This window comes from Macaca mulatta, chromosome 17 (assembly GCF_049350105.2).
Source record: "Macaca mulatta isolate MMU2019108-1 chromosome 17, T2T-MMU8v2.0, whole genome shotgun sequence".
NCBI lineage: Eukaryota > Metazoa > Chordata > Mammalia > Primates > Cercopithecidae > Macaca > Macaca mulatta.
In genome coordinates, this window is record NC_133422.1 from 106992002 (window position 1) to 107015051 (window position 23050).

General features: G+C 49.6%; 2 protein-coding genes across 13 annotated transcripts in view; both read left to right on the forward strand.

Annotated features, from left to right (window-relative positions):
• ATP11A (ATPase phospholipid transporting 11A) overlaps nt 1-23050 on the forward strand; it is a 184986-nt gene that overhangs the window by 47021 nt on the left and 114915 nt on the right. For 2 of the 12 annotated variants that reach the window (XM_077974065.1, XM_077974066.1), the window contains exon 1: nt 16794-17159. The exons of the other annotated variants lie outside the window; for them this stretch is intronic. The gene's annotated coding sequence lies outside the window, so the exon portion shown is untranslated. Of the gene's footprint in view, nt 1-16793; nt 17160-23050 lie in introns of those variants that run through there. 12 annotated transcript variants of the gene reach the window in all.
• LOC106994401 (uncharacterized) lies at nt 1669-2500 on the forward strand. Its single transcript, XM_028837364.2, is given in 1 exon segment — nt 1669-2500. A coding segment is annotated over 1 exon segment (564 nt). The 5' UTR covers nt 1669-1804; the 3' UTR covers nt 2369-2500.

The window sequence follows — 23050 nt, forward strand, 5'->3', positions numbered from 1 at the left end:
AAGAAACCTTCACTCGCGCAGATAAGAAGTCCTAAGTGGTCACAGGGCTTAGAACCCTGCACCGTGCAACCTCAAATAGCTCCAGAACCTTGACAGAGTCGTTACGGAGTTGAACTCACCAGCCATTGCGTGATTCATCTAACATCGCTTACATTTCCAACGTAAAGTTAAGCAGCGCACCAAACCTTTCGGCAGTCGCAAAGTGAGACTCAGCACTAAGGAGCCCCTGAGTTTTCCGAGGTGCAGCCCTGAGCCCAACGGTCCGCGTGCTCCTCCATGCCTCTGTGTGTGCATGCTGTGGTGCCAGGCCACCTCCCGCACCTCCATCAGCGCGTGCCCAGAGCCTGTGCAGGGCCTCCATGTGCGCGTGGGCATGCCCAGAGCAGGTGCAGGGCCTCCTCCTGCGCCTTTGTGTGCGCGTGCCCAGAGCAGGTGCAGAGCCCCTTTGACCTTGCTTAAGGGGCGCACTGGTGTGGACCATGGTGCCAGGATGCGGGTTGTGAGGGGCAGCATGGACAGAGGGTGAGAACTCGAGCCCTAATCCAACCACAGTGTTTGAACTTGACCGTATCACTTAGCACATGTTTTATCTTTGGTACGTTATCTGTTTTTTCTTAGCTTCAGTTTGCTTTTCTCCGAAACGGGGATTATATGGCACCTTCATGGGAGTTGCATGATAATCAATAAGAAACCCCTGTAGAGCTGCTAAATAGTGCCTGACACATAGGATCACACACACACACACACACACACACACACACAACTCAGCTAACTTTATAGGAAAAGATGTTATCACTGTGTTTTCTGGGGTGGCCTGGAGCTTTCCTTCTGCGGTAGCATCTCAGCAACAAAACGTTATCTTACATGTGCTTCACGTTCTAGAATATGAGGGGTCTGAGCCACTGATGCTGTTCAGCCAGGAGCACCGCGCAGGTGAAAGAGAAGAGAGCTGCTGATGCAGATGAAAGAGAAGAGAGCTGCTGATGAGAAGTCCTGATCTTTCTTCTCCCAGTTAAATTAAAATGTGTGTTGTTTCCAGCGTGGCAGAAGTATATTTACAATATAATTGTGCAGGTTTTCTATATTGAGTATGTTTTGGAAATCTGTCCCCTAGTGGCATGCATCTAAGGCACTGTCCATTTTAGGCAGAGATGACAGTAAACAAATATATTACTAAACTTACATTAAGACTAAAAATTAAACTAGATTAAAATTAAAAACTTTTGTGCTTCAAAGGACACCGTTATGAAATTGAAAAGAAAATCCACAGGACGGGAGAGAGGATTGGCAGAGCACAGGTCTGGTCAGGTATTTGTATCCAGGGCAGCGTTGGAAGGCTGTGGAGCTGTTGGAACCCATATGTGCCTCTGGTGGGAGCGTTCAAAACCATTTTAGAAAACTGTTTGGCAGTTTGCAGTAAATATATGCTCCCGGAAACAACCCAAATGTCTGTCAACAGTAGAAAAAGCAAAAATAAATCGTGAAATGTTCACATTAAATAAAATGAACAAACAACATGGGTGACTTTTGACAGCCTAAACAAGGAAAAGAAGCCAGACAGAAAGAGTGTATTACAAGATTCATTGATGCGAGGTTCTAAGCTGGACACGCCTGGGGGATGGAGGCAGAGGTCAAAGTGAATGAGACCTTGGCAGGTGGGAGGGCCTGCAGTCACAGAAGGGGCTTCTCAGATGCTGACGATGTTGTATTTCTTGGTCCTGATGACACTGGTTACCCAGGTGAAGGCTGAGCCACACACCCAGGACAGGTTAGGCACTTTGTGAGCAAGTTATCCTTCGGTGAAATGTTCATTAAAACAGATCATGAGTCATGTAGCGTTAAATATTGCAGAGAAATATTTGTAATATATTTATTGCAGGAGGGATGGGCTTCCAGGGGGTGTTGGCAAGGGCCAGCCATGCTGAGCTGTCGTGGGCATAAAGACCTGAAGGAGAGGAGGAAAGGGGCTAGGCTGAGGAACGGCACGGGCAGAGGCCTCAAAACAGGACTCCGCTTGGCTGTGTCTGAGGAGCCGTGAGACAGGGAGGTCACCGAGGGCCTCGTCTAATTTCTCCTTTCATCTGAGTGGATGGAAACCTTGGAGGGTTTTGGAAAGAGCACGAAATGAGCGGGCTGTAAGGTTACATGGTCACTCTGGTTTGTATTGAGAAGAACTGCAGCAGGCTCAGCAGGGGGCTCGGGTGGAAGCCGCTCTGTGTCTTGGATTAACAAACACAGGTTTGCTGCCCATGCTACAGCGGTCAGCCTGGTTGTGTGCCTCCATAACTGGCCTCGCTGCTTTTTCATGGTGCAGGGAAATGCTGCTTCCGGAAGCCCATTCGTAGTCTCCTTTGTAGCCTGGAATTGACCCTGGAACAGTTCACAGGTCCTCTCCCTCAGCCCTTTTACTTTTTTTCTGAACCCAAGCTGTGGTCTGAAACCCTCAATCCTCCCATATCTTTTCAGCACCAGCTTCCCAAAGCTCTGTGCCTTGGGATAAAGTAACTCCAACTTGTGCCGGGCGCGGTGGCTCACGCCTGTGATCCCAGCACTTTGGGAGGCTGAGGCAGGTGGATCATTTGAGGTCAGAAGTTTGAGACCAGCCTGGCCAACACGGTGAAACCCTGTCTCTACTAAAAATACAAAAATTAGCTGGGTGTGTTGGCAGGTGCCTGTAATCCCAGCTACTTGGGAGGCTGAGGCAGGAGAATCACTTGCACCCAGGAAGCGGAGGTTTCAGTGAGTTGAGATCGTGCCATTGCACTCCAGGATGGATGACAAGAGTGAAATACCATCTCAAACAAAAAAAAAAAAAAAAAAAAAGAAATAGCTTCAACTTAAAGTGTTAGCAACTCAAAAAAGTATGTGGCCTTCTGCTCGTGGAGCATTGAACGAACCTTAGATTATTGCCATAATTTGCTGCAGATAGGAAAATAAATATGAGCTGGGGCCATTTTGTTTGTTTCTTCTCACCAAGGCAATGTTTGCAGTTAAGCCGACTGGCTTCATGCAGTGCAGAGCTCCTTTAAACATCGTGGGACAGGTGGGTCTGCCAAGCGGGAGCTTTCTGTGCTGGCCCAAGGCCATGTGGCCCAATTCTAGCCTCTCTGACCCTGTTCTGCTGCCAGCATGCCCCCCACCCACCCGCCTCCCCCTCCCCCTCCCCCTCCCCCTCCCCCTCCCCCTCCCCCTCCCCCTCCCCCAGGTCCCAGCCATCAGCCGTGTTGTTTCGATGACTCCTCCCATCGAGGGAGGCCGTTGGCTCACCGTGGGATGACGGCTCCCATCGAGGCCGTTTCTCCTGCCCCGCCCCTACAGAGCCTCCCTTCTTGTGTCCCAATGTGAGTCTAGGGGACCCATGCAGTTTTGGGGCCTGCCTGTATGTCTTCTTCCCCTAGTGAAACAGCAGATTCCTTCGGTTGGGAAGCGGCATCTCACCTGTCTCCCTGACTCCATGGAGCCTAGCAGAGGACTAAGTATACTGCAGATACTTAGGAGATACTTTATTGAGTTGACTGCAGAAAACACAGGGGTGAATCATGGTAAGCTTGGATTAGGTGATCTTTTCTTAGATATGGTATAAAAAGCATAAGCAACCAAAGGAAAAGATAGATAAATTGGACTAGATTAAAATTAAAAACTTTTGTTCCTCAAAGGACACCATTACGAAAATGAAAATTCACAGGATGGGAGAGATGATTGGCAGAGCGTAGCTCTGGTCAAGCATTTGCATCCAGAAGACACAAAGAGCTCTGTCAACTCATAACAAAATGATGCTCTAATCTAACCATGGGCAAAGGATTTTAATTGGTATTTTACCAAGGAAGAATACAAAGGGCCAGCCAATGAATGAAAAGATGGTCAACATGGCCAGGCGCGGTGGCTCAAGCCTGTAATCCCAGCACTTTGGGAGGCCGAGGCAGGCGGATCATGAGGTCAGGAGATCGAGACCATCCTGGCTAACACGGTGAAACCCCGTCTCTACTAAAAATACAAAAAATTAGCCAGGCGTGGTGGTGGGCGCCTGTAGTCCCAGCTACTCAGGAGGCTGAGGCAGGAGAATGGTGTAAACCCGGGAGGCGGAGCTTGCAGTGAGCTGAGATCCAGCCACTGTACTCCAGCCTGGGTGACAGAGCAGGACTCCATCTAAAAAAAAAAAAGATGGTTAACATTATTTGAATTTATTTGCATTAGAGAAATGCTCATAAAAACTTTGTACTTCTTACCCACTAAGAGGGATGTAATAAAAAAGACAGACAATGAAGAAGTGTTGAGGAGGATGTGGAGGAGTTGGAAGTCTCGTGCGTTGCTGGTGGGGATGTAAAATGGTGAAGAGACAGACAATGAAGAGGTGTTGAGGAGGACGTGGAGGAGTTGGAAGTCTCGTGCGTTGCTGGTGGGGATGTAAAATGGTGAAGAGACAGACAATGAAGAGGTGTTGAGGAGGACGTGGAGGAGTTGGAAGTCTCGTGCGTTGCTGGTGGGGATGTAAAATGGTGAAGAGACAGACAATGAAGAGGTGTTGAGGAGGACGTGGAGGAGTTGGAAGTCTCGTGCGTTGCTGGTGGGGATGTAAAATGGTGAAGAGACAGACAATGAAGAGGTGTTGAGGAGGACGTGGAGGAGTTGGAAGTCTCGTGCGTTGCTGGTGGGGATGTAAAATGGTGAAGAGACAGACAATGAAGAGGTGTTGAGGAGGACGTGGAGGAGTTGGAAGTCTCGTGCGTTGCTGGTGGGGATGTAAAATGGTGAAGAGACAGACAATGAAGAGGTGTTGAGGAGGATGTGGAGGAGTTGGAAGTCTCGTGCGTTGCTGGTGGAATGTAAAATGATGAAGCTGCTCCAGAAACAGCTTGGCAATTCCTTGATGTACAGGAATATGAAGAGTTGCCGACACGCCCTGCAATTCCACGCCTAAGTATATCCTCAAAAGCTTTGAAGACATGCGTCCACACAGAAACTTTCACACAAATGTTCTTGTGTTCTTGGCAGCATTATTCATCGTAGCCAAAGAGTGGAAGCCTCTCATGCCCATCAGTAGATGAATGGATAAACGAAATGTGATTTATCCTTACCATGGAGTATTATCCAGCCACAAAAAGGAACAAACTACTGATTTATGTAAACCATGAATGAACTTTGAAAGCATGATGCTAAGTGAAGGAAGCTAGAAATAAAAGGCCACACATTGTATGATTCTATTTATGTGACATGTCCAGAACTGGCAAATTTGTAGGACAGAAAGTAGATTAATGGTTGGCAGGGACTGGGGGCGGGGGTGTGGGAGCGACTGTGTGTGGGTCTTGTGCCTTCTTGGGGTGATGAAAATGCTCTAGAATTAGATGGTGGTGACGATTGTGCAACTCTGTAAATGAACTAAAAAAACACTGAATTGTACATTGTAAAGGGTGAATTTCATAGCATGTGAATTCTCTCCCTCTCTCTCTCTCTGTGTGTGTGTGTGTGTATGTGTGTTTTATTATTATTATTTTTTGAGACAGAGTCTTGCTCTGTTGCCCAGGCTGGGGTGGAATGGTGCCATCTCGGCTCATTGCAACCTCCACCTGCCAGGTTCAAGTGATTCTCCTGCCTCAGCCTCCTGAGTAGCTGGGATTACAGGCATGTGCCACCACAGCTGGCTAATTTTGTATTTTTAGTAGAGATGGGGTTTCACCATGTTAGCCAGGCTGGTCTTGAACTCCTGACCTCAGGTGACCCACCCACTTCAGCCTCCCAAAGTGCTGGGATTCCAGGCATGAGCCACTGTCCCAGCCTGAATCTTTCTTAAGTTATATCTGGCCTTCAGCAGAAATAGCCACAAAGCCAAGGTAGGAACATTTTACTCTTCAAGTGATGATGGCATCTGATAACCTTTTAGAAGGAGCTTTTAAAATGCAACATAGCCCAGGGCTCCAGAAAAAGGCTTGCACGGAGAAGAGAGGGCTTTGTAGATCTCAGCAGACAAGGCGTGCTGCCCAGGGAGCTCGGTTTTCACTGTAACTGGGTTGCACTGTCGCCACTGGTCTCCTCCTCCCCACAGATCCCAAGGGAGGACTTCCTGTTGTGTAACATCCAGAGAAGCTTCTGGAAGCCTGGGGAGCTCTGGCTGTGCAGGAAAGATCCAGCCATTTTGTTGCGGAAGGTGCTCGCTCGCCATCACGCTCCTGTGTCGTTGACCCACCCACTTCCGCTGCTTACGTCATGCTGTGCTCAGCGTTATTCAGGGCAGAATTTCACTCATCAAAAATGGATTTGGGAGCATTTTAAAATAGTGCGTTTTCAGAATTTTTGTGGTTGAGAACCAAAGAAGGAAGGCATGGCACGGGTTTGAATCACTTACATGGGCTTTGTTTGCTTGTTTAGGTCAGTGTTTCTAGTACTTTATATTTCTAATATAAAGCCAACGAAAGCCACAAAGAGATTTAAGGTGTGGGTGGAAGTGCTCCGTTTGCTGTGTCTGTGTTCCTACAGAGCTTTATGTTTTTTTGGGAGGGTGGGGACTGGGGAGGTGAGGGACAGGGAGCTCTAGTCAGGAGGGTTGGGCAGCCACACTGGGGGTGGAGAAGGTGGCCCGGTCCCTGTGGGGCTGTGGGGCAGGTGAACTCTCTGGGGGCCCCTGTCATGGTGGAGGGCAGAGAACACTGGTCCAGCACCATTTCCCTGGCCTGGTCTGCTCCAGGCTGCCTGTCACACCAGTGGTGGAAGGTGGAGGCACCAGCCAACTGGGGCAGGCTGTAGCCTCACTGTGGGCTAGAGACTCCGTCCCTGTGCTGATCTGGGACAGGTGGGCTGCAGGGAGACCTGGGGCCCCATGCCCCTTAGTCCTTTGTTCCAGCCAGGCCGCCTCTCTCTCTGCCCATGTTCAGTGGATGCTGTTTTTGTTTGTGGCTCTCTCTGGACTGTTTTCCATCTGCCTCTGTGCATCAGGGACTTTAATGTTTTACCAGGTATTTTGAGCCTCACAGTGACTATTCTGGGCCCAGGGGAGAAAAGGTGAAGTCCTGTTCCCCATAGAGTGCTCCCCTCCCTGTGGAAGTGTACTTCCCTTCCCCCAAAGATTGCTTCCCTCCCCTAGAGTGCTCCCCTTCCCCATAGAAGAGTGCTCCCCCCACAGAGAAGTGCTCCCCCTCCCCACAGAAGAGCACTCCCCCTCCCCACAGAAGAGTGCTCCCCCACAGAGGCATACTCCCCTTCCCCCCACAGGGAAGTGCTCCCCCTCCCCACAGTGTGCTTTTCTCACGTGTCCTGAGCGTGGGTGGCGTGGGGTGGTGAACGCATTGTACGCAGGGAGCAGCCACCCCGAAGGCAAACGGGAGCACTAATTCCTGATCTAGATGGTGTCAGGTTGAAAAGAAGTTTTTAAAATAAGTGCAGGCTCATTTAGAGATGGCTGTTACCTGGCCTGATGTTGCATGGGAAACAGCGTCGGAACCCTTGGGGGTCGGGGGGGGATGCCTCCTGTGGAAGGGGGTGCTGTGCTGTCGCCTCCCATGTCGAGTTGTACCTGAGACACTAGCATCTGTGCTGCTCAGCACGTGGGCCCCACGGAGGAGCCCCCGCAGGCGCTGGTCTCTGCGGGAGACTGGGGTGTGAGCACGCGGTATCACATCGTGTGTGGGGGGACTTAGGATAGGTGCTGTCTGATTTCGTAGTCTGGATATTCGAGTAAACTTGACATTAGCATTAATTGCAGGCACTGGACGACCAAAAGTGAGAAAAGGAAAAACCTGAGAATTTGCTCAACTGTGTAAAAATGATGCCACTTAGGATAATTCTGCGAAGCTACCACCTATGCCAGCTACCCGTGGAGTGTAACATCGGCTTCCTGAGGCGCTCTCAGCCTGCTCCATTTTATTTCACTTAGATGGTATCCCCCGCATGTGATGGCCAGCCTTCGCCCTGTGCCTTCGCCCCGTGCGTCCCTGCAGTGCGGCTGAATCTCAGGGGACTCAGACACATGTGCTCAAACTGAAGGTCCGAAAGAACGTTTTCCATTCTGACCCCTGACGATGGCGAGACTTTCTGCAGATAGATACCTGTTTTTCCGGTCCTTACTGTGTAGCGAGACTTTCTGCAGATAGACACCTGTTTTTACTTACTGTGTACACGGGCAGGGGAGAGGAGGTCACTCAAGAATTTCCTAGAGGTCTGATAAATAGAACTCACCCCGTGAATCCAGTTAGGTTTTTAGCGTCAGTAGCACAGGGTAGGACAGCACATGGGCCGGCAGACCTCACCTGTGCAGAGGGTTCTATGGAGAGGCGAAGTCAGTAGCCTGCTGTGGCTTCTCTGGGGAAGATTCAGCCTGGCAGACAGTTGTTCCAGTGCCCTCATCCTTGGTCTGCTTACTCCCTGTGATGAGCGCATGTGTTTTGTGAGATGTCTGCCACATGGGTGGGAACTGTGTATTTTCACCGTCGTGAAAAAATGTGGCTCTAATCAGTAGCATTGCTGGAAAATAGAATGGGCTGAGGGAGGTTTTTAAGGGTGTGGTTATTAGGCAGATGTTGCAGGTTCCTGCTACAGCGTGATGACCCGTGCAAATGTTGTAGGTTCCTGCTAGCATTGACGGCATAGGCAGGTGTTGTAGGTTCTTTCTAGAGTTGATGGCTGAGGCAGATGTAGGTTCCTTTGAGCTTAGGACTGTAACACAGTGGGCCTAAGTTCACCTATACAGCTTCAGGAAAAGAGGATTGGTTGTTTATTTCCTGTGGTCTCAGCGTGTCCCTCCCTGGAATGGAGTATAGACCCATCCACCATCCAGAGCTTCATTTTGAATTTGGGGAGTTTGCCAAGAACTCTAACCAGGTCTGAAGGAAAAAGGGAAGTCGTGCATTTGTAAAGTATTTGGTTTTGATTGAACCAACAGTGCAAGTTACAGGTTAAGCCAGTTTTCAGGTGAGAATATTTCCTGCTGGTGTGGACGTGGTCATTTTAGTCATAATACTGTGACGGCAGAGCTGGGTCTCCGGCTGCGGTGGTGGCCACTTGCCTCTTTCAAGTAAGGAAGGCTTCCTCTTCGCGCGTTTGTCTGTGGTCAAGAAAGTTAAAACAAGAAGGCAGGAGAGTGTCGCTGTCCTCCCAGCACCCGGCTTGGGACGGTCTGGGAGGGTGTGATTGAGTGCAGTGTTCTGTGTGTTAATGTGTGTTGATGGATTTCTCTGTCCTCCCAGCATCTGGCTCGGGACGGTCTGGGAGGGTGTGATTGAGTGCAGTGTTCTGTGTGTTGATGGATTTCTCTGGGTGGAGATTTCAGGGATGCTTATTTCTGTCCAGTCCATCTCAGACATGGAGAGCCTCCTAATCTCCACATTTGATGACATTTGATGACTCTCCCCGGCAGCTTCTCCTGTGAAAGCTGATAGCTGCTGGTGCCTCCCTCCCCAGCCCTCTACTCACCACCTGCCCTCGCAGGTGAGCCGCTGCGCCTCCCGGGCTCCTGGGCCTGCAGTCAGCTCTCGGTGCTGTGGAGGTGTTTTACTTTTGCCAGGAAAGTGCACCCTCCACACCTTCCCTCCTGGTCAACTCTTAGTCACCCTGCTGGTGTGTAAAGCGCAGAGTGCTCTGAACAGTGTTCCAAGTGTGTCCCAAGTGAAACCACTGGTTAGCCAACTCCAGTTCAAATCCCTTCCCTACTTCACGTAAGATATGTGAGCTCTCCAGCCTCAGTTTCTTCAACCGGCAAATGAAAATAACAGGAATATCCATTTCAAACGATGGTGAGTTTTAAATGTGATCATACATCTGGGAATCTTAAAATAGTACGTGGCACATAGTAATTGATCAGTAAATGTGAGGATTTTACTGATGGGGTAATTGGGCACTGGATAGCTAAGACTTACTAGTTCTGAGATAAGTTAGTAGCATAGTAATAATAACTATTACTATTATTTGAGACCGAGTCTTACTCTGTTGCCGAGGCTGGAGTGCAGTTGTGCCATCTCGGCTTACTGCAACCTCCACCTCCCGGGTTCAAGCAATTCTCCTGCCACAGCCTCTCAAGTAGCTGGGATTACAGGCACCTGCTACCACGCCTGGCTAATTTTTGTATTTTTGGTAGAGACGGGGTTTCACCGTGTTGGCTAGGTTGATCTTGAACTCTTGACCTCTGATGATCCTCCCACCTTGGTCTCCCAAAGTGCTGGGATCACAGGGGTGAGTCACCATGCCCAGCCCATAATTAGAATTAGAATGTAGCTATTTAAAATTTTATCCCAGTGTTTTAAAGTACATTTAGAGTATTATTACCACCCAAATATTCATTCTTTTATTCAATTGATAATAATGTGAATGTTTAATGAGTGCTAAGCACTTACTGTGTACCCTAGTATGAAGAGAATAAAAGGATGCACAATAAATGTACATCCCCTAATCAGAGACAGTTTTAAATTTTAGTTTATAATTTGTAGATGTTCCTACTCACACCTTAATATTAGAATCATATGAGAATGAGTGAGGAAGGCCAAAAAAGCAACAGGATCATCGAGAAGCATAAAATAAAAAGGTTAGGAGCTCTGAGAGGCAGGACCCAGGCTTGGTATTGTTCTGTTTTAAGTAATTTTCTAAAGTTTTGAACTGTAAAAAAAAGCATGGCATGGACCTGACCATCGCAGCCGTGTTAAGTGTAGAGTTCAGCAGTATTGAGCACTTCCACATTGTCAGGCAGCAGAACTCTAGAAATTCTTCGTCTTGCAATGCTCAGCCTCTGTGCCGTTAAACTGGGCATCCCCACCTCCCCTCCCCCAGGCCCTGGTGACCACCGTTCTGCTTTCTCTGTGATTTTGACCACTTTAGATATGTCATTTCAGTGGACTCATCCGTGTCTTGTCTTTCTGTGGTGGAATCACTTTCTGTTGTGTGTATACACGTTTTTTTTGTCCATTCACCTGCAGATGGACTCTTGGGCGTCCCCCGTAGGCTGTTGTGAATGCTGCAGCAGTGATCGTGTGCTGAGGTCTCTTCTACATACTGAGTTCTTTTCTTCTGGATGCGCACCCAGAGGCGGGACTGCAGGATCCCGTGCTGGGTCGTACCTGTGTTTAATTCTCTGAGGAACCTCTCTGCTGTCTCCACAGCAGCCATGTCATTTCACACTCGCACCAGCAGTGCACAGGGTTCCAGTTCCCCACGTCCTCACCGGATAGCTGGGGTTCCAGTTCTCCATGTCCTCACCGGCACTTGGCACTGTCTAGTTTTTTGGTAGCAGCCATCCTGCTCTGTGTAAGTGGTATCTCATGGTGGGGTTTTGTTGTTGTTGTCTTTTAGAGACTGCGTCTCGCTCTGTTACCCAGGCTGGAGTGCAGTGGCACGATCCCAGCTCACTGCAGCTTCGACCTCCTGGGCTCAAGTGATCCTCCCACCTCAGTCTCCCCAGTAGCTGGGATCACAGGCATGCACCACCATGCCTGGCTAATTAAAAAAAAAGACAACTTTTTTTGGAGAGGCAGGGTCTCATTAGGTTGCTCAGGCTGGTCTTGAACTCAAGTGATCCTCCTACGTTGGCCTCCCAGAGTGCTGGGATTACAGCTGTGAGCTACTGCGCTGGCCTCATTGTGGTTTTAATCTGCATTTCTCATGACTAGTGATATGGAGCAGTTTTCATCTCCTTATTAGACATTTGTACACCTTCTCGCTACAAATGTCTATTCAGGTTCCTTGCCTATTTTAAAATCGGGTAATTAATGTTTTTTCTGTCATTGGCTTGCACTGGTATATATTTTTTTCCAACTTCCTAAGTGGTACTGATGTGTGGCCGGGGTGAAAACCTGTGGTCTAGGTGTGGAACAGGTAGAGCGACCCCAGGTCTGACCGAGATGCTGAGTAGGAGCTGTAACATGCAGAGTGTTCAGAAGGTGGTGGGGATCGCCCGTCTGCTCTGAGGGATCGACTGTGTGAGGAGATGAGATGAGTGCTGCACTTGTGAACGTGCAGATATCTCGCAATCAAATGGTGTCAGGATGTGGTGCTCAGGCGCAGCCTCAGGCCAGGGTGGATTCGAGAGCATAAGGGAAGGGATTCTTGCTGGGAAGAAAAGTAGGTTTTGAAGGAGGTGGAGGCAAAACAGTCCCTGCTCCTCTCCACCTGCAGACTCAGCTGCCGCCACCGCAGCCTCCCGGAGCTCGGTGTCCACGGTAAGGACCTCCCTCAGTGTGTGGGCAACACGTCTTCAGCCAGTGTGCCAAGAAACTGCAAAGGCAAAATAGTGCTTTTGGCAGTGTTTCAAAGACATAGAGAGTGCATTGTGTGCACATTCAATAGTCCTACTGTAGCTCTTTAGCAAATTACAAAAAGTAACACAGGGCCTGGTGCGGTGGCTCATGCCTATAATCCCTGCACTTTGGGAGGCTGAGGCAGGCAGATCACTGGAGGTCAGGAGTTCAAGACCAGCCTGGCCAACATGAGGACACCCCATCTCTACTAAAAATACAAAAATTAGCCAGGCATTGTGGTGCACACCTGTAATCCCAGCTACTCAGGAGGCTGAGGCAGGAGAATTGCTCGAACCTGGGAGGCGGAGGTTGCAGTGTTCCAAGATCACGCCGTTGTACTCCAGCCTGAGGGACAGAGTAAGACTCCGTCTCAACAAACAAAATAAAACAAAGGAACACAGGATTGTATGCAGAAAGGGTAAGGCAAAATTGAAGGGATGGGATGAATTTGAGCATCCGTCATCCCAAAATCCCAAATCCAAAATGCTGCAAAATCTGAAACTTTTCAAGCACCAGCATGATGCCACAAGTGGAAAATTCCATTCATAAGCTGTTGACACGAATTTTCATGCCTAAAATTATTTAAAATATTGTATAAAATTACCATCAGGCTATGTATGTGAGATGTGTGTGAAACACAAATGAATTTTGTGTTTAGATTTGGGTCTCATCCCAAGGTGTCTCATTATACATATGCAAATATTCCAAAATCCAAAGCACATCTGTCCCAAGCATTTTGGGTAAGGGCTACTCAACCTGTATTTATAGATAGAAGCTAGAAGGCATTTATGGGACTCTCAAATCAAGATGGGTCTTTATTACCTTCTAACTTTGATGACTGTGTAGTAGACATATTTATTCTGAGAAATGATCATAAATATGAATGCATTTCTTTCATTTCTTTTTATTGAGATGGGGTCTTGCTCTGTTGTGCAGGCTGGAGAGCAATAGCACGATCTCAGCTTACTGCAGCCTCTGCCTCCTGGGCTCAAGCAATCCTCCTATCTCAGCCTCCAGAGTAGCTGAGACTGAAGGTATGCGCCACCACGCCCAGCCAATTTTTGTATTTTTTGTAGAGACAGGGTTCTGCTCTGTCACCCAGGCTGGTCTCAAACTCCTGGACTCATGTGATCGATTTGCCTCAGCCTCCAAAAGCACTGGGATGACAGGTGTGAGCCACCACGCCCGGCCTGAATGCAATTTTTACGTTATAGTCATTTGTGCTTCTTCCTGGTAATCCGAAATAAGCAATTGTGTTTTTTGCTAGCCAGCTACAGAGATAATGTAAAAAATGTTTTAAAACCATATTATCAAGCAGAAAATGGTGCTTGTAGATCAATATCTTCAATAGTTGCCCATTAAAATTTCAGTATGTGGTCGACTCTAACTACTGGAGGAGCTTCGAGGTCATGCCGGTGTCCTTAACACTCGCGTTTGTTAAAGACAGTCACTGCTGCCCTTTGTGGCCGTGTGCCTCACCTCTTCCACATCACGGAGCACACATGCACTGGGTCACAAGCGGGCCGGGCATCAGGGTGCCCACAGCTGGAGTGACCTACAGAGTCTGGCCCTGCTGGGGCCCCAGGGCCGGTGGCCGCAACGTCCCCAGCGGCCTCCCTGGCATGCCACAGCGTGAGGCCCTCTGCTCTGGTGGATGCCGTGGGCCACGGGTGTGCCTCCACCTCTGCCCAGTGCATCCGGTCCAGCTCCCTAAGCCACCAGGCTCTGTGCCAAACTCAAGCAGCAGCCAAGTGGAGAGAGCCGAAATTTGTCATCCCTGGCCCCAGCCTTCTATTTCTGATGCCACACTTAAAAGAATAAGGCAAACTTTTATTTTGTAGCATTCTAACTTTTATTTTAAAGGTCTTTCACTATCAAATGACTTTCCTGAATTAACTACATTCTCAAACATATTCCTAGCGTTGGTCAAAGGCTGAAGGAATTTTTTACAAAAAGTTGCATCTTGTTGAGTATTAAAAGTCCTACAGATAAAAATAACCAAAGGAGATTTACAGAAGTCGAAAAAGAAGAAAAGACTTTGGGGAAAGTACTGAACCTAGATATTAATCAGAGAAAGCTGGGAACGTTGATTCCTAGGAAGGTGGATACTGTGTTAGGGAGAGAAAGGGAAGGAGAGTCTCCGTCCTCCCACGTGGGGACACGCGTGCTGAAGGATGTGGGCTTGAATCCCCCTTCAGCCTCGTGAATTTCTCAGTCTTCCAGTCCACCTTGCTCACTGGTGTTTTGTGCACTCGGTTTTCTTCTGGGAGCATGACAAGGCCTCCTTTAAGTTCGGGCAAGGGTGGAAGTGGAAGCTGCCTGTTTGGGAGAGATGACTTCCAACCTCTTGTGGGTTCCCTTGCTTCCCCTGGCCTTTTACAATTGTTATTGTAACCGCCGCCATCATGGTATTTTTATTTATCATTATCCTCTCCTTCATCGAACATTTATAGAGCAATTAATTCTGGGCCATTCTAACTTCATCGTGTAATGTCATGCGGTACGATGGCATTACTGTTATTCCCACTTTACAGATGGGAATCGAGGCATAACACGTAGACAGTTGCCCATTGTGGAGGAGTTGAACCTTGGCGTGGGGCCGCAGGGTCTCTCCGCTGCCTGTGGGACGGCCCTTTTCTCACTGTTGTGAGCAGGGCTGTTCCTTTCCCAGCAAAATGAACACCAGTATGAGCGCGCCTTTGCGTCCTTCCGTGGACGTTTGTAGAGGTGGAGCTGCTGTGTTGAAAGGCACGTGTCTTGGGATTGTTCGTTTACTGCTAAATTGCCACAGTATGTTTTTCTTCCATGAGCAGCCTGCGAATGTACCCTGCCATTTGTTTATTGGACTGTTCATTTTTTTCTCTTCATTTGTGAGAACTCTTCTTATATTAAAAAAATTAGCCCTCGCTGGGTACAGTGTGGCTCACACCGGTATTCCCAGCATTTTGGGAGGCTGAGTCGGCTGGATTATTTCAGGCCAGGAATTTGAGACCAGCCTGGCCAACATGGTGAAACCCCATCTCTACTAAAAATACAAAAATTAGCTGGATGTGGCGACGTGCACCTGTAATCCCAGCTACTAGGGAGGCTGAGGCGTGAGAATCACTTGAACCCGGAAAGTGTAGGTTGCAGTGAGCCGAGATCGCACCACTGTACTCCGGCCTGAGTGACAGTGAGGCTCCATCTCAAAAAAAAAAAAAAAAACAAACCCAGACATTGGCCCTTTGACTTATATGTATAGTGCAGATAATCCCCCCACCTTTTTTGGAGACAGGGTCTTACTCTGTCACCCAGGCTGGAGTGCAGTGCTGTGATCACACCTCACTGCGGCCTGGTTCCAGTGATTCTCCCGCCTCAGAGTGCTGGGACTACAAGCGTCAGCCACTGTGCCTGGCCTCCCAAATTTTCATTTGTCTTTTGACATTATGGTATACACATACACACACGTATGTGTTTGTGTGCGTACATGTGTGTGTCAATACACAAATATATATGTCATTCATTGCATCTTTGTAAATAATGATGTGGCCAAATTGTTCATCTCTTCCTGACCCCTGGAGTGCCACATGCTTTTAAGGGACCACTTCCCTTTCCACAGGTAGAAGCCTTTCAGGAATTGGTCTAGTATTGGTCATTCATTTGTTAGGAAATTTAGGATGTTTCCTTTCTTAGGGCCTCTAACTGTAAACCCTGTGTCTGATTATGTCAGAAACGGTCTGCCTCATTCCAAGGTGGGGGGAAGTCTGGCAGCAGAGAAGCCACAGTAGTAATGGCGGCTGTGTCAGGTGGGGATGTGCATGGAGAAGAAAATGAGGCAGGATAGGGGGTCTCAGGGGGCCAGGAGGAGCACAGCTGTTTTCTGTGCTGCAGTCAGGGAGGCCTCCTGCGAGGACGTGTTTGAGCACAGGAGTGACACGCCACGACCTTACCGAAACCTCCTGGGTTCCCGGGGGTGGGGAGTACAGCTCAGGAGAATCCTCCCAGCGGGCACCTTGTGCCTGGCAGGTGCCCTGTGTGGAGCGGGCACCCCTGTGCCTGGTGGGCACCCCGTGTGGAGCGGGTATCCCTGTGTGGAGCGGGCACCCCTGTGCCTAGTGGGCGCCCCTGTGTGGAGTGGGCACCCCTGTGCCTGGTGGGCACACCTGTGCAGAGTGGGCTGTGAGTGATGGGGGCTCCTCTCTGTGTCGCCACCCCCAGCCTCCCGCCATCGTCTTCAGCACTGAATACGCCTCCATCTGACGGGTTGTGTATTTCTATGTGAGAAAATTAATGAGGGATTTTACTCAGAGATGTTCTGACCATACAAACTTAATTGCCCTCTCAATGGAACGAACCACACATTTCCACAAAAAAAAAAAAAAAAAATACCGTAATGTAGTTTAATAGCCTGGAGTAGCAGTAGAATGCCAAGAATTTACTTTCCATCACCGATAACCACAATGTCCTTGCTTGCCATCCTAAAATTGCTACAGAGAATGTAGTTGTTGTCAGTGTAGCATCGGGAATTTCCAGGAATGTCAGCCAGGATGCACCCACCTAGGAGTGGCTTCCGCCAAAGGAGCCGTGTCCTTCGGAGTTTGTGGAAGGACTGGCTGTGTATTTCATCACATGTGCTACATGGTCTTCACATCCTGCCCACAGATGAGTTAACAGGCCATGTTTTCATCTTTCACTCTACATCTTGGGGCAGGAGGTAGAAGTCAGTGACATCAGGCCCAGGGTAAATAAGCCAGTGTTCTCAATGACATATATGGTGGCTTACGGTTACCCCGGCACGTACTTTTTTCTCTTACTCTGCCTCACAACCCCTTCGTACCTGCGTGTTATGTGGATGGCGTGCGCGTGTCTGCACAGCTGCGTGATGTTCTCCTGTGGACCCCCCGGCCGCCCCCCATTATGGACAGCTGGTCTCCAGTCTTCTGCTTTTATAAATAGTGCTGCAGACGCCTTGTGAGTACATCAGTTATATTTCTGCGAGGACGGCTTTGGGATCGCTTTGGAGAAGGGAGATTTCTGAGAGGAGGGGTGCGTTTGCAGTTTGCCGGTCAGTGCTGTAGGAGGGTGTCTGTTCTCTACTTACCTTGCCGGCGGCCTGCGCTGCCCAGCTTCTGGGCCTTCCTCCCGCTGCTGGACGAGACGCCGCGTCCCATTGTGGTTTATCTTGTGTTTGTCCTGCTAACAGGCAGGTTGAGAATCTTTTTATGTGTTTAAGTCCATTTGCCGTTCTTTTCTCTTTTTTAAAAAAGAACAGCTTGTTTATATCTGTTGCCCGTCTTTCATTTGGGTTATATCTTTTTTTTTGTCAGTATGAGGAGCTCTTTATATATTTCTTTATTCTTGATATTTTTGTGTGCCTGATGCTTGATATATTTATTATTAATAATAATGGAGCAATGATGTGAGTCACATAAAAAAGGGTAATGGAGACAATGATTCACAAGCCAAGAGACCTATAAATTATTTAACTGCAGTCAAACAGGCTTATGTTAGAAGCGCTTTTTCCAAAATCCAATGTAGAGTTACTTAAATTTAAAAACATGCTGAGGAATTAGAGAAAGAAGCCGTCTGTGTTCTTCCCGGGGCATCATTAGAGCTCATGATGTGGGCACAGCTGCCTCTGAAGCCGGTTCTGCCACACGCCTGGCAGGGGCCGATCAAAGCCTTTGGCCAGGCAGCATCCCAGGCGTGGCACTTTCACTGTGGTCCCCGGTGTTTCGGGATGGAGGCGGGGTCTGGCTTCACCCTCTTCAGCGCCTGGGGCCTTCATCCTGCGATGCTGTTGGAGCCGTGGTCCCTGCTGCTGAGATGTGAGAAAGGCCCGCGCTGGGGTCTGGGAAAGTCATTTTCTCACAGAAGGCAGAGAAGGCCCTGGAATAACAGGGCCGGGTTCTCACTGGTGGGACCATTCACCTCTGTCATCTGCCCTTCAGTGCGTTGGCCGATTCTTGGTCTTTGGAAACTCGGTCTCCAGTCCCACCTCTGCATGCCCCTGGGATAACGCTCGCCATGTGTGGGGTCTATGAGCCTGCTCCTCATGTTCACTGTAACCCAGGCATCCCTCCCAGCGGCCCTGTGAGGCAGGCGCCACCCCACAGCCGTGCTCTCCCACCGTGGAAACTGAGAGCTGGGCTAATGCACCTGCCAAAGCTGCATGTGTGGGAAGTGGTGCTTAGAGCCAGGCGGGGCTCACTGCAGCCACTGTGCTCCACGCTGCCCCCCGAGAGGCAGAACTTCCAGAGCGGGGCTCTCAGGCCACCTTCAGGGCCTCTTGGAGAGGTCGAGCCCCAGACTCCTGGGAAGCTGTTCCCCCACGCTCTGTACTCCACTCACAGGTGGGCCCATTGCCTCCAAAGCCCGTGGGTCTCATTGGCGGGAATGTCTCACGCTGCAGGGCACCTGGCCGCCAAGGGGCGTGTCACAAATGCGTGGGTGGGAGGGCTCCACCCTGCAAGCCTGCTCAGGAGTCCTGTCCGTGATCCACAATCCACCACCTGTCCATGGAGCCCCGGGAAGGCTGGCCCGGCCCCCCAAGGGCTTCCCCAGCCCTCCTAGGTGCCCCTCCCCAGCGTGTGTGCCTGACCTGCTCCAAGGTGGGTGCAGAGCTCCTGCCGAGGGCTGGATGGCGAGGACCCGGGCTTTTTGGCCTCTGCAGTGCCAGCTGTGCCCTGGTAGCCAGGGCAGCCGTTGTCAGTCCATGGCTCGGAGGGCCACTGTGGGCCCATGAAAGGCGACTGAGGACGAGGAAATTGTACTTTCCGATCATTTTCACGTATCCCCAGACAGTTACTTTTCTTTTGATTTTTTTCAACCATTTAAGGATGTAAAAGCATTCTCAATTGACGGACTGCACAGACAAGCTGCAGGCTGCACGCGGACTGGGGGCTGGTCTGTGGGCCCCCACTTCACAGGTCAGAGGTCACTAGTTTTCGCTTCTTCTGCTGTCCGTTGCACAGCCCCACCCTCTCTTCAGATCCTGGAACTCTGTCCAGCTTGGACGGTCTTTCTACACCAAGAGACCGGTTTTCCGCTTCTCATCGGCGCCCCTTGTAGCGTCATCCACGTGGCGCTTGCCAGAGGATGGCCCCGAACTGCTTATGGGGTCCCTCCAGGTCCTCTCAGAGCCTCCGTTTCTTGCCTGTAAAACGGACACAAGAAGCACCTTCCCTGCAGGGCTGTGGCCAAGGTTGGCATTTGCCACTTCTGGCCGCCTCCCAGGCATTCAGAAATGGCAGCCAGGCTGTCACCGTTTTGGATTTTGTTGTTGGTTTTTAAAGCTGGGCTAGAAACGGGTGGACTGTCCGTGTGTGCGGCTGCCGTGGGTTCTACGTCAGACACCCCCATGTGAGTGCCTGGAGGTGACCAGAACCATCCCTCATGTGTAAGGCTGCAGACGTTATATAGTTAGTTTATGATAATAAAGGTCGTTGGCTTGTCTCCATGGACTCTTTTCTCAACTTCCTTGTCAGCAAAACAGGTGAATACCTGCAGGGTTCACGTGAGGCTCAGATGTGACTGTCGACCTGAACCCGCTGCCCAGGGACACACGTTGCCTGGCTGTGGTGTGATGTTGACGTCACTCATGAACACCCCTCATGTAAACCTAGAGTTGATGCCTGCCTTCAAACCCCAAAGCTTGCAAATATTCCATTTCCATCCTGGGAAAATTGTCCAGTATAGCTAAAGCGTTAATTTGCCTCCACCAAGGCGGCAGGCATGTATGTATTCATTCAGAAAACAGCAACTGAGCATCTGTGTGTGTCAAGCTTTGTGCCAGAGACCTCACTCACTGAACTCCACCAGGGGCAAGGGATTTAAAAATGGACAAGCTATGGATCCTGCCTTCAAGGCCATTGGTCATGTGCATTGTCCAGAGCCTGGTAATTGTCAGTAACAGCTCCTAGAACCATTTCCAATTACAGAAACACCAATCAGAGCGGCTCCCAGAACCATTTCCAATCACGGATCATCACTCACAGCAGCTCCTAGAACCATCTCCAATCACGGATCATCACTCACAGTGGCTCCTAGAACCATCTCCAATCACGGAAGCATCACTCAAAGCGGCTCCCAGAACCATTTCCAGTCACGGATCATCACTCACAGCAGCTCCTAGAACCATTTCCAATCACAGAAACACCAATCAGAGCAGCTCCCAGAATCATCTCCAATCACGGAAGCATCACTCAGAGCGGCTCCCAGAACCATCTCCAATCATGGATCATCACTCACAGCAGCTCCCAGAACCATCTCCAGTTATGGAAGCATCACTCAGAGCAGCTCCTAGAACCATCTCTAATCACGGATCATCACTCACAGCAGCTCCCAGAACCATTTCCAGTCATGGAAACATTACTCAGAGCGGCTCCCAGAACCATTTCCAGTCATGGAAACATTACTCAGAGCGGCTCCCAGAACCATTTCCTGTCATGGAAGCCTCACTCAGAGCGGCTCCCAGAACCATTTCCTGTCATGGAAGCATTACTTAGAGCAGCATAAATTTCTTAGAAACCTTGGTGTTGACATATGTTGATTATAATGATATCCTTACAACATTAAACTACAAAGCCAAAACCAAAATACAAATTAAATAAAATTTAGCCTATGAAACAGAGTGCAGGCAGGGCCTATGATTCTGGCTGGCTGTGCAAATCGACCTCTGACCCCAAATAACTAAGGGTCATGTCCATCGTTGCGGTGCCTTCAGGAAAGGGGCAAGTGTTTTTCCTGGCAGTTCTTTCTCTCTAGACCCCGCAGGCCACCTCTCTCATCTGCGTGTTGGGCTTTAGGATCAGGGTCCCCGCCCAGTCCCGGAGAGGCCCCTGCATCTGCCTTCTGCCCAGAGCGTGTGTGCCTGTTGAACCTGACCACTCACTGGGGCACTCTCTTGGCAACAGGGTCCCTGTCACCAGACCTTACCTCCCAGAGTCTAGCGGATGGCAGGGCAGGTAGGGGATGGCATGAAAAACAGCAGACACGATTTCAGATCGGCTGGCGGCGGTTGAGTTCAGGTGGGCCTCACCTGGAGAGGCTGGACGGTGTCCGAGGTGCTTCTCGGCTGGTGACCAAGCTTCCCAGACGCCTCTTTGCCTTTCTTCTGGGGCACGGCCCTCTGCACCCCAGGGCAGCCTGTGTGGTGTCGGATGATTTCCACGGCAGTCAGAGCAGCTTGTGGCAGTTGATGGGGGGCCTGCTCCCAGGGTGGGGCCTGCTCCCAACACATCAACTACATCTAGTAATTTGCTAGTTGAAATTGTTACATACCAGTTACATCGTTTACAAAATGATCATCTTTTAAGAATTAGGTTTATGTGGATTTATTCCACATCGATGTGAGCACCTACTGTGCATGAGATAGCATACTAAGTGCTTTTTATTTAGGCAAAACATAGAAAGTTACTGCTGCCACGATCTGAAGTGGAGCTATCCAAGCTCGTGGATTTAGGGAGTCCACCCTACAAGAACGGCCGCCTGTGACAGAAAGCAGGGGCGAGAGTCCGGGAACAGAGCTGTGCTCATGGCAAAACAAAGACGTGCTGTTTTTCTGGCTCTTGTGTTCTCTCCAGTGGTGAACAAACATAGGAAGCTTTCATCTTTCGAGTAAACAGAAATTCCAAACCCATTTCACGCAGCTTTTTCTAGAAGGCAATGTGTTTAATCCACTTGTTTTCCGAGTCTCTTACTGTCATCATGACTTCCTCTTATGTCTGTGTTAATTACTGTCACAGGTATTTGCGAAAACTGCAAGGTCTGTTCAGGTCAAGACTAGCTTCTCTATTTTTTCACATTTTACTTGGTGTTTCCACAACGGGGCTATTATTTTTAGAGCCTTGCAGAGGAGAACTGATTTGAATCAGGAAAAGCGAGAGGTCCCGTCACGGAGGTGGACAGGACGCCCATTCCCTTCCCAGGCTGGCCGCCTCGTCTCACCCCACGAGGGAAGGGCAAGGGGGCATGGACCAGCAGGCCAGTTGTTCAGTGTTCAGGAATCTCAGGAGACACTGTTAAACATTAAATTATATAAACAATTAAGTTGTATTAAAAACAAAAGTCTTTAAAAACACCTACTCAAAACGTCTTTCTTCCCGATTGCCTTGCTGTGTGTTTCGCCGCAGTCTGTCTTTCGAGGATCGTGTGTGTGCGGCAGGAAGGCAAGGTTCTGGCGAGGGTGAGTGGCTGCACGTCTGCACACCATGTCAGGGGAGCCAGGGGCCAGTGTGGTGGGGTTCCCAGAGAGCTGTTTCTGAACTTCCAGAAGCTTCCAGGGAGTCCATGCCACAAGCATGAGTGCAGGACACATGCTACTCAGGTTCCATCCAAGTCTCAGCCTTTGTTTTTACACTAAAGACATTTTTGTTGTTGTTTTTGAGACGGAGTCTTGCTCTGTCACCAGGCTGGAGTGCAGTGGCACGATCTCGGCTCATTGCAAGCTCCACTTCCCAGGTTCAAGCAATTCTCCTGCCTCAGCCTCCCAACTGGCTGGGATTACAGGTGCCTGCCACCATGTCTGACTAATTTTTGTATTTTTGGTAGAGACAGGGTTTCACCATGTTGGCCAGGCTGATCTTGAACTTCTGACCTCAGGTGATCCACCCACCCCTGCCTCCCAAAATGCTGGGATTATAGGCGTGAGCCACTGCGCCCGGCCACTAAAGACATTTGAAGTAAGAAGAATGGGTCAGTAAACACTTCACTTTTTTTTTTTTTTTTTTTTTGAGATGGAGTCTTGCTCTGTCCCTAGGCTGGAGTGCAGTGGTGCGATCTCGGCTCACTGCAAGCTCCACCTCCCAGGTTCACGCCATTCTCCTGGCTCAGCCTCCCAAGTAGCTGGACTACTACTGCCA